At 32.9% G+C, this 17,553-nt stretch overlaps 1 protein-coding gene across 4 annotated transcripts in view; it reads right to left on the bottom strand.

Annotated features, from left to right (window-relative positions):
* CPNE8 (copine 8) overlaps positions 1 to 17,553 on the bottom strand; it is a 320,247-nt gene that overhangs the window by 119,767 nt on the left and 182,927 nt on the right. For all 4 annotated transcript variants that reach the window (XM_077870491.1, XM_077870492.1, XM_077870490.1 and 1 more), the window contains 3 exons: positions 12,145 to 12,272; positions 2,080 to 2,182; positions 1,127 to 1,184 (listed from right to left, as the gene is read on the bottom strand). In XM_077870491.1, coding sequence (XP_077726617.1) covers positions 1,127 to 1,184; positions 2,080 to 2,182; positions 12,145 to 12,272 — 289 coding nt within the window. The remainder of the gene's footprint in view (positions 1 to 1,126; positions 1,185 to 2,079; positions 2,183 to 12,144; positions 12,273 to 17,553) is intronic.

Genomic DNA, 17,553 nt, shown 5'->3' with positions numbered 1-17,553 from the left:
GAGCTAAATGACTTTTGCTTTAGACATTGGAAGATTCTAATAATGCAAAGCATGACCAATCAAGTATTGAATCGAAGAAAAGGATTTCCAGGGTCAGCAATATAACAACTTTGCCTGTGGTGCTTTCCCTGAGACTGGCAGATCTATATACTATCCTCATGGAGGTGGTTCTGGTGGTTAAACAAGAATCATCCCGGTGATGATCATAGTGTAATTAACCACGTATGTGCCTAACTTAACCCGTAATTACCAAAGGTTGTTCCAAATATTCTAAAATTATTCTCATTTCCACAGCCCCAAGCTAAATAAACCGTCATTGTTTACATTGTCAAAACACTTGAACCAGGTGAATGCTATGTGATCATGCAGTTGCCATCCAGCATAGAGTTCTCTCTGAAAGAATTCACCAGATGACTGGGAACAGATCATCCCTAAAGAAGTTTACCCAGATCACTAATTACACAAACACCTGTCACTTAATTGTCATTTAAACAAGTCCTGAACCCAAACAGAGAATTACCTAGTCACTCAATTTAGCATAATTTTATAAAGTGTCATTAATTCTCAGATGGTCAGTTCCATTTTCATTTTACTTTGCTCTTTCATACGACAGAACTTATACATGTCTGTCAACTAGCCAGTGTCTGAAAATCCATTAAAATAGCATATTATGCTTGTGTTAACATCTCTCTTTGCAACCTAATGGTTTATTAATTTAGGGTTCATCCTCAAAGGTTTTAGTGAACCCATAGTGTATTTTGCCCAGGGAACAACAATTCAATTTATCACTCTGTCAGTCATAAAAAAATATTATTTTGAGGTACAAACTATCACTAATGGAATAGAAAGCTACATGTTGAATTATCTATACAAAAGAGATAATGCTCTTAGTGTATTTACCTCTACTAGTTGAGATCGTCAGAAGACGATCTTTTCATTTGCTCAACTAAACATAGATTTCATCATGAGATATCCATCTTTATGTGTACATGTACATGGACATTATATACAGATCCACATTCATATTCACATTCTTATATACAAAAAAGAGTGATAGAACTCTTAGAGCACAATGAATCAGAGTAAATAAATTCCCATGGAATAGTACTGAAATTTTATTACTCACCATCAAATTCTGCTGGTCCAACACCTACTATAATTATCGACATTGGAAGTTTTGAAGCCTTCAAAGAAAATACACAATTAGTTCACAATTAAGAAATTGAGTTCTTAAGAAAATAAAGTTTAAGAAGAAAATAATATACTGCTTTGCTATTTTTTCAAGATGTTGACTAAATAGGCTTGGACATATTTGAAGTTAACACAGAATAATATGCTTGATTTTACTCCTTCTTTTTGAACTCTGTACACACACTTATTCAGTGAGACATTCTTCAGGAATGACCAGCCTTGGACAATATAAAAAATAAAAAGTATTTCCCATCTGCTTTCACTTGCTATTCTCAGCCAAGATCTTCCTAAGCTGACTTGGGTATCTTTGGTCACTTTATTCATGTTCTCTCTCCTCTCAAAAATCATTCAGTTGCTAAATGGGAGAAAAAGGTACTCTATTTGTGAAGCAGTGATACCCTACTCTACCTCATTAACACCCAATGGATACAAAAGCAATTTTCATAGTAAATGAGTGAATACAAATGATAAGTACAGAAGACTGATGAATCACTGACCTCTACTTCTGAAAACGATACAGTATATGCTAATTAATTCAATTTGAATTTTTAAGATAAGAAATACTCTGTACAACTGTAACATTGTGTATAAGTACATTCAACTAGTAGAGGTAAATACACTCATGGACATGAAAGTGATGCTATTATTTATCTTTTTTGGAGAGGGACATAAAGTTGTTACAACTCAGTTATCCACACCGCTCAGGTTAGTCCTTAAGGATTAATGAATGGTACTTATGCATTTGAGTTGTCTGGATAAAGTTAAGAATGCAATCAACTGCAAAGGCATGGGCATTTTGTTTCAGTATTAAGTAAACCCTGCTTATTCAACCTAAGTAGCACCAAGCTGTCATTTAGCCACCCCCAAGACTGAATGACCCCTACTCACATTGACTATGGACTCCTTGGTTTGAGCCATATCCGAGATAACACCATCTGTCACAATCAGGAGCACAAAATACTGGGAACCATCTTTTACAGAAGAGGCATATCTAAAGCAATGAAAAGATAAAGAATACCATGGAAAATAAAACAGTTCTTCTGTATGTGATGGTTGCTAAATAGAATTGTGATAGTCAACAAACTTTTAATCTCAAGGAAATATTTAAGCATATGCTAGGAGTCTATATTATGCAAGCTCTCAAATAATACATTTTTCTGAAATAGCACACTAGACTAACAACCATACTGCTGCATGCCAGCACACAGACATGCCTATCTGCCTTGGAAATTCATTCACTAATAATAGGTGAGCTGGATGTGGATATGTTGAACACAATAGAATGGATATAGCTTTCAGAAACAGATATCCTAGCTAAGCAACACATTATGTGTATGATCTTCAGTAAATTACTTAAGCTATCTAAATTTTGTTTCTTTGCCTTTAAAATCAAGATTATATACCTCTGCGTTGCTAATAAAGAAACTGCATGCATGCTACTCAATATATAATATAGTTTTAGAAATGGTAGCAATAATCATAAATGTTTTTTGTTTTAAAATAGATGCAGGTGATGGTTGCATATCATGGTGAATATCCTGAATGTCACACAACTAAACTTCAAAATGGTTACTCTTATGTGAATTTCATCTGAATAAAAAAATTTCAAAGGAAGAAATACTTTTTCACATCTCCAGAGTTCAAGTTCTTAATATTTGTTAAACTGCTGAAACAAGGGGAAAAGATACCAAACAAAGACAAAAATTAGGTATATAATAAGAACATATTCTAGTACTTAAAGTTTATCAGAGTTCTCACCAAATAATAGTAATTTACAGGAGAATTTTATGAATGTTATATTTTATTATATCTCTTTTTTCCATTGTGTTCTACATTCTGGGTATCTAGATTATATTCCCAACAATAATAACCTTTATGATTTTTAGTATATCATTAATATTCAGGTCATGTCTAGTAATAAGCAAACATTACAGTACTCTTAGGAGATAATAAAGAAGACTTTGGTCTACTTCTGTAAAAAAAATCATTGAGTATTTATGTATTATAGAATCATAGAAAAAAAGCATCACAGAAAAACTGGGTTCAAGAACATGTCCATTGATTACCATAAAACTCCTTCATAATTTGAAGTACCCAAAGGGATCAAGTTTGAACAGGTCAAGGACAGACCAATAGCATAATATGACAGGGAAAACATTTCTTGGAGAGCAAAATTAACAACCATATGGACCAAAAAAAAAAAAAAAAAACTTTGCCATAGACTAGAGAAACTAGTAATTGTTCATGCAGCTAACAAAATGGTAATTTTATAGACAGATCAAGAGGTTACAGTTAGTGGCATGTTCATATCCTATGAAGATGGTGTTGAACTGGTTCCACAATGTACAAGCCAGTTCACAATATTGAACTGACCTTCAACATTAAAGAATTTATAAGTGTGATGGTAACACAGTCAATGAAAAACAATCCCAACCGGATCTGAGACTATTTCCTATTTCATGATTAACTTTTTTCTTAATTAAGGAACTCAGATAATCTCCCTCAGGTATGCATTTTTTTTTTTAACTTTTAAGTACCCATTATTTTTTAAAAAGCATTTCTTACTATGCTTCAGAAACATAGGGTTTTATATTTCATGTGATTAATGAAAGGCCATAAATTGTAGTAAGAAAAGCTTCTACGAGTACAAGAGTGTGGCTTTTCTGCTTTCCTTACCAAATGATGCTCTTAACTGGCAAAATCTTACCAGATTTAAAAAGTTAAACATTATGCATTTCTATAAATATTACTTCAAGTGGCTTAACTGATTTTGGGAGGGGGAGCGTATTTATTTTTATTTTCTTTTTTTTTTTAAGATTTTATTTATTTATTCATGAGAGACACAGAGAGAGAGGCAGAGACACAGGCAGAGGGAGAAGCAGACTCTATGCAGGGAGCCCGACATGGGACTCGATCCCGGGTCTCCAGGATCACAGCCAAACCGCTGCGCCACAGGGGCTGCCCTTATTTGTATTTTCTTTCAACACTTCTGATCATCCATAAGGAAAGTCTCAGTTGTTACATATTTTTTCCAGTTTTATTGAGGTATAATTGGTATACAAAAAACCCTACATAATTAAGGTATATGGTTTGATGAATTTGGACATATGTAACATAAATTCATGTTACTGTCAAAACCATCAAGATAACAAATATACCATTTCTAAATTTTCTTTGTCTCCCTTATATGTGTGCACATGGTAAAAAAACAAACAATTGACATGAAATCAAACTTCTTAACAAATTTTTAAGTGCCAATATCTTATTGTTATCCAATGAGTATATCTTGGCTGTTGTGAGTAATGCTGAAGAAATCTCTTTGCGATCCTGATTTTTAATTTTTGTGGATGTATACTCAGAAGTGGGATTTCTGGTAGCTCAGTTTTTGTTTTTTGAGGAATGTCTATGCTGTTTTTTTCATAGCAGCTGCACCAATTTAAAATTCCCACCAACCGTGCACAAGGGTTCCAATTTCTTCATATCCTTGCCAACACTTGTTATCGTTTTGACTTTTTGATTATAGTCATGCTAACAAGTGTGAAGTGATAATGATAGTTCATTGTGGTTTTGATTTGCATTTCCCTGATGATTAGTAACGTTGAGCATTTTGTATATACCTGTTGGCCATTTGTATGCCTTCTTTGAAGAAAGGTTATGCCAGTCCTGTGCCCGTTTTTAAAATCAGATTAGTTGTATTTTTGCTATTGAGTTTTAGGAATTCCCTATATATTTTGGAAATTAATCCCTTATCAAATATATAGTTTGCAAATATTTTCTTATACTCCAAGGTTGCCTTTTCATTTTGTTGACTTTTTTTGCTGTGTAGAAACTTTGTTTCAACGTAGTCCCACCCATTTATTTTTGCTTTTGCTGCTTGTGTTTTTGGTGTCATTCCCAAGAAATCATTGCCAAGATCAATATCAAGGTTTTTCTCTATGTTTTATTCTAGGAGTTTTATCATTTTGGATCTTATATTTAATCAATTTTAACTTTTGTGAGTGGTAATATAAGGATCCAATTTCATTCTTTTTCATGTGTATATCCAGTTTTCCCAACACCATTAAAGAAATTATCCTTTCCCTATTGTATCTTCTTGACACCCTTGTCAAACATCAGTTGGCCATACACCTGCAGGTTTTTGTCTGGGCCTCTCTATTCTGTTCTATTGGTATATACGCTTATTTTCTTAAAGACTTTATTTATTTATTCATGAAACATACAGAGAGAGAGAGAGAGAGAGAAAGAGGCAGAGTTATAGGCAGAGAGAAGTAGGCTCCCTTCAGAGAGCCCAGTGTGGGACTTGATCCCAGGACCCCAGGATCACGACCTGAGCCAAAGGCTGGTGCTCAACCGCTGAGCCACCCAGGCATCCGTATATGTTCCCATTATTTTATATCAGTACCTTGCTGTTTTAATTGCATCTTTGTAGTATATTTAAAACTCAGACAGTGTGATGCCTCCAGCTTTGTTCTTTTTGCTCTAATTATTACTATGTCCTTCCTTCTGCTAACCTGTGCTTTTTCTTCTTTTAGTTCCTTGAGATATAATAAGTTATGCCATTTAAGATTTTTCTCCTTTATTAACATGTGGTGTTTATCATTATAGACTTGCCTCTTAATAGTGTCTTTGTGGTATTCCATAAATTTTGATATATTGTGTTTTCATTTATCTCAAGATATTTCCCAACTCCTTTTTGATTTTTTTCTTTGACTCAGTGAATATTCGAGAGATTGTTGATTTCCACTCATTGTGACTTTTTCTGATTTCTTCTTTTTTTTCCTACTGTGTTCAGAAGAGAGACTTGGAATGATTTTAATCATTAAATTTATTAAGACTAGACTTGTGTCCTATAATGTAATCTATCCTAGGGAATGTTTCATTAGTACTTGAAAATAATATGCATCCTGGGGCTACTGAGTGAAATATTCTGTATGTCTGTTAGGTCCATTTGGTCTAGTGTGGTGCTCAAGTTTGCTCTTTCTTTATTGATATGGATGGCCTATCTATTATTAGAAGTGGGGTACCAAAGTTTTCTAATATTATTGTATTACACTATTTGTTCCTCAGATATGTCAACTTTTGCTTTATATATTTAGGTGCTTTGATATTGGGCACATACACATTTATAATGATTATATCTTCCTGTTGAATTGACACTTTTTAAGAAAAACTTAATTCTTAATAAAAGTTCAATTTGGGATCTCTGGGTGGCGCAGCGGTTTGGCACCTGCCTTTGGCCCAGGGCGCGATCCTGGAGACCCGGGATCAAATCCCACATCGGGCTCCGGGTGCATGGAGCCTGCTTCTCCCTCTGCCTGTGTCTCTGCCTCTCTCTCTCTCTCTGTGACTATCATAAATAAATAAAAATTTTTTTTAAAAAGTTCAATTTAAGACATACAACATAATGATTCGATATATATAGTGAAATGATTATTACAGTCAAGCTAATTAACATATCATATCATCTCCTTACATAGTTCCCATATTATTTTGTTAGCAAATTTCCAGTATTCAATATGGTATTTAACTATAGTAATCACATAACATATTAGAAATCTAGACTTAATTTGTCCTGCACAATGCAACTTTGTACCCTTTGACCAATATCTCCCTATTTACTCTGCCTCCCCTCCCTCGGTTACCACCACCCTATTCTCTGCTTCTGTGTATTGGCTTCTTAAAATTCCACATATAAGTGAGATCATTAAGTTTTTTCTTTCTTTCTGTGTCTAGTTCATCCATTTTGTTACAAATGGTAGACTCTCCTTTTTAAAGGCTGAATAATACTTCATACATATGAAAGTTTCTCCCACTATCAGGAAACAGAGTATTCTTATGAAAGCCCCCATAAGCAGAAATGGTATAAAATGAAAAAGCAATTACCATTAATTTATATGGAAAGCTTTTTGAGTATTCCCAGACCTAAAAAATAACCTATCCTATCTTGGGCTTTTCTGATACCTTAGGAGACATCTTGCTAACAGATGCACAGTGGAGATAAATCACAGATGCTCACAGACAGAGTTCAAAGCTAAGGCACCTTGACACTTAGATGCTGAATGTAGTTCCTAAGGAAAGAGCTTAGTGACATGACTCTTGCTGCTTGTGATTCAGGCTACTTTTATAACAGCTTGTTGTAAAACAAACACTGAAATCTATAAAAGCAAAAAATCTTTGGATTTCTTTTGGTTAGTGAAAACAGATCCTAATGTAAGTGTAATGTGAACTTTTGAAAGTGAAGTATACCTGTACATATCAATCAATATATCATATAAATTGACCCTTTTATTATGTAATAACTTTGTCTCTTGTGTCAGTTTTTATTTAAAGTCTATCTTCTCTGGTATAATCATAGACACCCCTGCCTGCTCTATTTTGGTTATCATGTGCATGGAATATATCTTTTTTCATCCCGTCATTTTTGGTCTATGTATGTCCTTAAACCTAAGCCGAGTCTCTTGCAGACAACATATAGTTTGGTCTTGTTTTTTTTAGCCATTCAGCCATTCCATGTCTTTTGACTGCTGAGCTTAATACATTTACTTTTTGGTTTTCTTTTGATTCACCAGAAAGTATACCTAAGAGAAGGGGAGAATATATTCATACCACCAAAAGAGTTGGGTATAGAATCTGAAGCAGATATGGAAAACTTGGAATTTCTCTGAAGTTTGCTGTTTTACCTTAAAAATTCATAGGAACTTTACATTTTATTTTATAAAAAATATGTGCTTGTGTTAATGCTATATGTTTCTTAACTTTGAATGCTACAGAAAGAAATATGAATTTAATGTGTGGCTCTCACAACCTCTAGATACACTAATTTGAAAATAAATTTCATTTTAGTCTTTATCATCATAAGTACCATGAATTAATCTTTTAAAACTTTTCATGATTTTTATGGGATTTTTGCAGTATTTATTGGCATATTGTTGCACTTTGCACATAAATCTAAGTATCAAACAAAATAATATTTTCTGCTACCATTTCTTCTCATTTAGTCTATTTTGATGTATTATATATCTGTAATAAGATGATTAAAATGCTACAGAAATGTGTTAAGTAGAAAGTAGAAGCTGATCACATCTCAATCTGTCTTCCAGGAGGTAACACTGATATATAGCCTTATGATTCAAATTATGTTTTAAATGTATTAAAGAAGCTTGCTGCTTAAAGGAACCTGATGATGAATTCTTTTGTAAATTGCATAATTAAAAGCCTTATCATTAAAAGCCTGCTAAATGTCTTTGTTCAAATATAGGCAATCTATAATTTATATTTTAATATTACTATGGTAAATCTGAGAGAGAGGTTAATTTTGTCAGAGTTTTGGAATTCAAACGCATTCCCCTAGAGTCTTTGCAAAGCAACTTTATGGGATTGTGTTTATAAAATTCATAAATGGTTGGCTCAGATTTGTGGAATATTCTCTTAGCTTATTATTAGTTCATAGGAATCGGGAGCACAACACAAGATAAGAAACCGACTCAGAAATGTTGTATTTAACTAGTTTAATTTTGATATACACAATGAATTAAATCTTAATACTAAATAAAGGGATACATCTAAATTATTCCAACACAAAGTAACACAGTAATTTTTATGTTATTAAGTTGTTACCCAAACTATTTTTGGCAGTATAATGAAGTGACCCACCATGTCCACAATCATATGTAGTTTTGTTGCACTTTCTCATTTATGTATGTTTACCTCTGGAACTGAGATAAAAGGGTTTAAGTATGTAAGGCATCATAACATAGGTACTTGGAAAAAGATTATTCTGTTTGGAATTTCAGCTCCACCACAAATGGCCACTCTTACATATCCATTTTGTCATCAGCAAAATAGAAATAATAACACTATACTGACACCTCTTAGAGTTGTTGCGAAGATTTAAAGCAATTAGCACTGAACACATTGCCTGAGATACATTATGGGCTCAAAAATGAAACTTAATTTTAGTTGGTTATCTGGATCTAGATTTAGATACAAAAATCTAGTCAATAGTTAGAAATGGATAGATCCCTCTTAAAAACTGAAATGTGACAGCCCCAAAACAAGCAATTGGTTAGGCATAAGAAACAAATGACTCGTAGTTAGGAAAAAATACATTATTAAGTCAACTGAAGAAAATAGTAAAATTTTCACAATAGCCTGAAAAGATAATCGATATTTTCATTGTTATATTAGATTATTTTGAAGTAATAAGCTGGTAAAATATACCAACAAAATATATTTCAAATATCTTGAAGTTATTGAGGTAGAATTCTAGGTGAAGAGAAACCTTTGAAACAATGATCTAAACAGGAATGTAAACATAGTAATTGCCATATCTGGAGGGCATTGAGTTAGTAAGGGGATAAGTAAACCCCACTTTATTATTACCACGTGTCTATAAACACATGATTTCCTTAACATGTTTCTTCTTTACTAAGGAGATTTAAACATAATGTTATAGACATTAGGTCTCTTAATAAATTCATATATGGAAAGGATTTCTCTGATTTTAAATTTGTTTTAAATGTACAACATAATGGTAATGCATATCTTTTGGTAGGTACGATAGTCTCATGTGTCAACTTGGTTCAGCTATGGCAGCAGGTTATTTAGTCAAATACTAATTAAGGTATTCCTGTTAAGGTATTTTGTTTTTGTTTGTTTAAGATTTTATTTATTTGAGAGAGGGCACAAGCAGGGTGCAGGGCAGATGGATAAGCAGACTCCCCGCTGAGTAGGGAGCCTGATGCCAGGCTCGATCCTACGACTCTGGGATCATGGCCTGAGCTGAAGGCAGACACTTAATTGACTGAGTCACCCAGGTGCCTCTTGTGAAGGTATTTTGAAGATATAGTTAATATCTACAAGTGGATGACTTTAAATAAACGGGATTATCCTCAAAAATTTGGGTGGGCCTCATTCCAATCAGTTGAAGGCCTTTACCAATTGGTTTCCAAAGAAAAAGGAATTCTGACTTAAGACTGCAAGGATATAATATCCTGCCTGAGTTTCCATCCTATCAGATTGCCCTAAAAATTTATGATTTGCCAGTGCCTGCCACTGCATGAGCCAATTCTTTAAAATAAATTTATCTGTACATCTATATTTATCTATCATTAGTTATGTTTCTCCTGAGGACCCTGATTGATACAGTAGGTATCAATCACAATCACATTTTCTACAGGCCACTAAAATTGACTAAGCATTACCATTAATAGTTTCTTTAGTTTCTATTATAAACTTATTTTATTTTATATTTGTGAGAGAGAGAGAGAAAGAGAGAGAGAGAGGGAGAGAGAGAGAGAAAGCATGCAAGTGGGATGCAGAAACAGAGAATGAAAATCGTAAGCAGGCCTCATGTTGTCATGGGGTTCGATCTAAAGACCCTGAGATCATTTATCATTTTTCTTGTATCTTTTTATAAAAGACATCAGTGGGTAGTGGGAGAGGAGGTGGGCAGGTGGATGGGGTGACTGGGTGATGGGCAATGAGGGGGGGCACTTGATGGGATGAGCACTGGGTGTTATATCTTGGCAAATCAAACTCCAATACAAAAATATACAAAAAAAAAGACATCAGTACTCTCTACGGTAGTGTGTGAAAGAGAATGAGAGTCAACTATAATTTATTTTGTGATAATATTATTTTTTAATACTGCTTTGACAACCACCAAAAAAACTAGGAAATAGAGTACAGATAATGCTAATCATATAGGCTAATATAATTAGCTAGGATATGTTTTTCAAATTACAGGTAATGACCCATTAGTGGATTCTAAAATCAATTTTGTGGGTCAAGACACAAAGAATAACAGAAAAGAATAGGACATCATAGACATAAAGAGGAAATATAAGAAAAGGATAGGTATTATTTCATAAATAATCCTTTTTTTTTTTTTTTAAGTTGTGTGTGTTCTGGGTTGGGACATGAAATTCATAAGTTAAAACAGATCGTGGATGAAAATGTTTTAAAAGCCTAAGCTTAAAGGGTCACACTCAGAGAATGGTCATCAATGTATCACTGTCAACCTGAGTTGGACTTCCACAGGAGTGTTCTACTGGGGGTCAGCCCTGGGTACAGGGGTATTTTAGTATCTTGTCTATGTCCCAGATAATGGAAAGTAGAATACATTTAAGTTACTCATGATGTCCAGTATAGAGATGATACAGTACCAGAACCTTTAAAAAGAGAATTGAGATTTCTTATCACTTTACGCAGTGATCAACTTATCCCTATGCAACATATTTTCATGTTCTGACTATATACTGGGAAGGATACAAAAGCTACACATTTTTTAATTTTCTAAAAATAAGGCAATGCTTCATAGGATCTGCAACTGGGTCAAACATTTTAAGGATTTTGAAAGTGGTGTCTAATTTACTTATTTATATACACTCACGAAAAAAATAAGTAAATGTGTATAGATTTTTACATTTAGAAACTTTTTCCAGAACATGTAATTGGAATCATAAGCAATTATATTCTGATCTCAATACTATGTACTATATACAGGTAGCGCTCTGGGAATTTTTAAAATTAGCTATTATATTAATTTCAGAGAGGTTAAAATAATGTGTCCTATATATTACTCAAAGGCTTTAGTTGTCTTCATGTTCTCTTATTACTTCTATGTTACTATGGAATGTGATTTTAGACTGAATGATTTACATTGTTGAAATCATAATTGATCATGTTATTGTTCTCGTGGCTGTCTTTTCAAAGACTAAAACACTTTTCTTGATTGAACAAATACAGGTCCTGATTGAGACTTTGATGTAAAGTTCTTAGCAATGTATTATGATAGCTCAATGGAGACTCTTTCCATTGTATCTTTTTCCTCACTTTCTTTGAGGTATGTTAGAAGAAAACATCTTTCATTTGTGGAATCATGGTAACTAATATTATAATTTCACTGCAGTCTAGTATACTAGAATAAATTTCTTGTCTACTTCCACTTACCTTGCTACATGATTAATTACAGGAGCAAAGTTCGTTGGCCCATACAGTTGTACAGATTTCAGACTCCTATAATAAGCCTCCATGACCCCCTCAATGCCATCACAGTAGGGGTTTTGAGGGTTCCCATTCTGTGGAATTTATAGGCAAAAAGGAGTAGAAATTAGTAGTGTCTGTACAGATCAATTGGAAAAGAAGAAAGATAGGTTGACACTCAAAGATATTTTAGAATAACAATCATTTATATAAGAGCAAAAATAACACATTAAGTAGTCAACAATAGTTTACAATATTATTGAATAAATTGTGATATGATGAATCTAATATATAAGCATTAAAACTGATACTCTTCAAAAGAACCATAGGATATTCTAAATAATCTTGAGAAGCTGAATATCGTAACATTCTATAATTAATGTCTTCATTATATACATGTCTGTGTATTTGTAGAGATGAATATATAAAAATCCTGAGAAGTAAATAAAATATTAACAGTGGATAACTCGGGGTGATTACATATAATTGGTTACTTTTATTTCATTCTTTAAACTATTCAATATTTCCCAAGTTTTCTGCAGTGACATCTATTAAAATCAAGAAAAAAAATCGCTATCCATTCAGTTTAACCTTATAGAAAGAAAAATACAAAATATCTGCCACATGTGCATTTTTAGGTCACAATTGATAACCTCAAGGAGAGAAGGGTTCTTGGGGAATGTAATTTGGTGTGGAAAATATCAAGAAAAGTTAAAAGGAAAAGAATCAAAGAAACATTCATGTTGTTCAAGGGAAACAGAGCTTGTCACCACGTTCTCATTCTGAAAATGGCACCTAGAAGGCACTTCATACCTAGAGACCTAGACTAGCTTTTTCATACCTTAAATGCTTTGCTATTATTAGGTTTAATTCTCCTAGTCTAGATTTTGCAAATAACATAAATAAGGCAAATAACACAAATATTAGTTATCTATTGCTCTTGTAGCAGATTATCCCAAAAGTTAGTGGATTAAAACAAGGACTATTATTGCAAACATTTTTTGGGTGTCAGCAGCAGCTTAGCAGGTGGTTCTCACTTAGCATTTCTCATGGGTTGGCAATCAATATGTCAACCTGTGCATCTCCGAGCTTGACCAGAGCTGCAGGATCTGCTTCCAGGAAGGCTCACTTATATGGCTGCTGGCAGGAGGTCAACATGGTCTCTCTATAGGGCTGCTTAGTGTTCTTACAACATAGCAGCTAACTTCCTTAGAATGATTAATCCAAGAAAAACAGCAAAAAGGAAGCCCCAAAACCTTTTATAAGCTAGTCTCAAAAGATGCATACCAATACTTCTACTTCAATCTATTTGCTAGAAATGTATCACTAAGTATAGCCCATGCTCAAGGGAAAGGGAATTAGACTCCATCTCTGAAAGTAAGTAAAAAAAAAAAAAAAAAAAAAAAAAGATATATTTAAAACACTAGAGGCAATATTTACATTTAAACATAGCTAACAATAATTTCAGCATACATATTTTTATCTGAACAATCACAAGTGACTGTAGTTGGTAACTAAAATTTGTTGAATTCTATACACCAAGCTTAACATTAAAATATTTACATATTTAGGTAGTTTTTTTTATAGCAACCCTAAAAAGAGTAGATAAAATATTGTCATTTTCCTCACTTTATAAATGAAAAAAACTAAGGCACAGAGAGTTTAGTATGCCCCCAAATTACACAAAACAAATGAGAGGGCCAGTATTTGAACCTACACAGTTTACTTTCAGAGACCAATCACTTAAACACCACCATGCCACCATGTTTTAAAATACTAAGCATTTTGAAAGACAGGAGATCTTAGGGAACTAGGACAGATGTTATCAACTACCTCAGTTTTGTCATTTGGGAGAGAGTATATACCAACTTTTTCCTTTTAATTTTGTATTTTCTTCATAATTTTTAATTAATTGACCATCATGTAAATTTTGAAAAACATAAAAATAATAAAAGACCTCTTATAATTTATAATAATAAAGACCTCTTTATAGTTTTATATTATAAAATTGGTTACATTAATTGATTGAAATTATAAGTTTAATATTTAGTGCAAAGTAGTTAATGATTGCTTTTGATATTAATCTGAGCTGACCTAACTAACCTTCCTTTAAATAAAATTTTACAGTATTCTTTTCCCTTGATAAGATATGAAGCTAATTAAAATTAAAACTCATTATTGATATTGAACATATAAAAATGCATTCTATATCTGCCTTAGAGAAAGAAATATAAACCAGGATGGTTCTGAGCTACTTTCTCATCATCATTTTAACATTTTAATTAAGGGTTTATATTTCTAGAAAATAATACATTTTCTCTCTTCCTGTGGAACTGAAATTACAACCAAGTCACCATCTTTCTCACCATTTCATTTCTCTGTTGAAAGATAATCATTGGATGTCCTATTCATCATTATGGAATATTTAAAGCACTGATTTCTGCATTAATCCTAATTCTGTAATGAATTGCTCTAAGAATTCCTCATATGCTTTGGATGACAAGAATACTTAGGACACAAAATTATACATTCTTTTTTATATATACTTTGTATTATATCAGGATTATTTAAAATAATTTAACAGCTATTAAAACGACATTTTCCTCTTAATGACAAAGTTGTAATGAGTTATAAAAAGACTTTTAAAACCTGTTTAAAAACTCATTTCACAAAATAATTATGTGTGTTAGTTACTAATTACTAACAAGCAATTAGATTTTACTTGTTAAAACAAATTAAAATAAGCATATGTGTAGATCTAGCACAAAAGAAAAGCACAGGATATTTTTGAATATAAGTGCATTCAATTTTGTTGTTTATTAATGAAGAGTGCAGTGGATGCCCTATTTTATATTTCCATTTTAATTAACTACCTTTCCCATTTATAAAATAATGAATGTTAATTTGTAGAATGAGTAGAACATAAAGAACAGAATTCAAAATGAGCACTAATCCCACCACGCGGACTTAAGTGGGGAGGGATGTCCGGCTCTCATCCGTTTTTCCCTCCATTTGGCTCCCTGAAGCATTGTATTGAGGATTTAGATTCAGTTCCAAGACAGAAGGCCATGTAGTCTCTTGCTGCCTAGAGCCTAGAACATTTTTCAGCAAGGCTAACAAGCTGACAAATGCTGAAGAAAAGCTCTAAGGAGTTGTTGCTTTACTCTTTGAAATGTATCCATTGCTGCCCAGCGATTGCTTATGTGGGGAAGATCTACAAGAAGTCTCCTTTTTATTCAATAAACATCTGTTGAGCTTCAATTTTATGCATACAGTGTTAAGACCCTAGGCTGTTAAATTGTTAGCATCTAGATGGAAGAAAAGACAGACATATAAATATTAAATTGTGCAGATTTCTATAAATGTCAAAATAAGGGAAAAGTAGGCCAGCACTTTTATAGCTCTAGTGAGAAATCACTTGGACAGATGTAAGCATTTCAAGATTGATCATTGCAGGAGCCTTTCTTTAAAGGGTCACTGGCCATATGACCATTACAAATACCTCCTCTAAAGGTCTACACTATTATATTTTGTTGTAACAACTTAAGGAGTCATCAGAATCATAACAGGAGGAGAGTAATGATTCCCTTTTACAACCTTTGTGCTAACACGGTGGTACTAGGACATTCTACCTTTCCTTTCCTATTCCCTGTTCTTTTTCCACTATGGAATATATGTATATTCTTATTCATATTTATATGAAGACTGGGGTTTATCTGAGACCTTTTGATTAACAGCAAAGAAAACATTAAAAATTACATTTTTCTGCTAGCCATAAACTCATCCACTAGGGATTATTTAATTTTTAGAAGGCCTTCCTTGATATCTGAAAGATTATTTGAACTTGGTATGATAAAATTTATGAAAATGAATCATAAATTACCATGAAAATATGAGGGCTTAGGATTACAGACTATACTAATTGCCAGATTGACATGGGACTGGTTTTCCTATTTGCCATTTCAGCACCTATAGATATATATTGCAGTTATTTAGGATGAGGTTAACAGAACACTGTACCAAAAAGTCAAATCAAATACTAATACTGAAGGCCTATTTAATTCTGCCTTTATTTACCCAAGAAAATAAAAGTGGTTTGAAAAAAATTAATTGATCAGTGATGTTAAAGTTCACTCATTAGCATCATCATGGTTGTTTCCATCTTCAATTTGGGAGACTATTCTTCATAACCTAAAAGAGGTATGATCTCTATCCTTTAAGTATTTGAACTGGGTTCAAAGAACTTTTTAAGATGCAAATAATAAAAAAAAGTCCTTCCTTAACAATAGCATTATTTGCATAGGTTTTGTTATAAGGAATGAATTTAGAGGTAGGAAATGCAGAAAAAGAGAGGATTAGAAAGATAAAAGGAAAAAAAAATCATAAGCAAGGGTGAGAAGAAGTATATGGCAGGAAAAATTAATAAACCTCATTTAGTTTAACATAATTATTCATTTTCTTAATCTTTAAAATAGCTCATGACCTTTTTCCTGAGGCACTTAAGGCTTAGCGTCACATGAGTGATTTTCATGGTTTTATAAGTTTCTGGGAGATTTTAATTCTCTAAGACACAACAAAATCCCAATAGTCATTTTTATATGATGCTGGGAATGTGGCATGCGGGCTAATTCATGGAAGAAAGAATTAAAGCCTCCAGCAACCTTTTCGGCAATTGCGTGGGCAATGGAACAGAAAAGCAAGGAAAGATATAGAAATAAAAACGTGAAAATACTGCTTTAAAAGATAATTAAGGAAATTTAAATTTAATCATATAAAAGCTCTGGATGTATGTGTGTGTGTATATCATGATCAATATCCTACTATGGTGTTAATAAAGCACATATCCCAGAGGTAGGATTGATTGTAGGTACTGTTATAAAATGTGCTTTAGTAGCAGTTAAAGAGCATGTATTCTAAAACAAGATGGATCTGGGTTCAAGTTCTGTCCTCTGGAACCTGGTTAATTCCTGTTACTCTGAGCTGAATTATACAACACTTGGGCACTATTTCACTATATTATTCATTCGATAGGAGTAGCACTTGCAAGAGTAGTACTATGTGATAGTCATGATATACCTACCACATAGAAATCTTATGAAAATTATGTAAGAAAATTATTGTAAAGCATTTGGCTTGATATTTAGTAATTACTCAATAAATAGTAGTTTATTATTTTTGTCTACTTTGCTTGAGAACTTAAAAAAAATCTCTATGATTATGCATTGCTTTTGTAACAAGAATAAAAACAAAGTCCTACAAAAACAATGGGGATGGAAGAGGTTACTTCTGAAATGTATAGAGGGTAGGAAGGCACTTCTATAGGAAAAGCTAAAACTTTTCAAAATGATAGCCAACCATTCCTATATTGATTTTCTC

The sequence above is a fragment of the Canis aureus genome, chromosome 25, assembly GCF_053574225.1.
Source record: "Canis aureus isolate CA01 chromosome 25, VMU_Caureus_v.1.0, whole genome shotgun sequence".
Lineage (NCBI taxonomy): Eukaryota > Metazoa > Chordata > Mammalia > Carnivora > Canidae > Canis > Canis aureus.
This window is presented reverse-complemented; position numbering and strand designations above follow the sequence as displayed.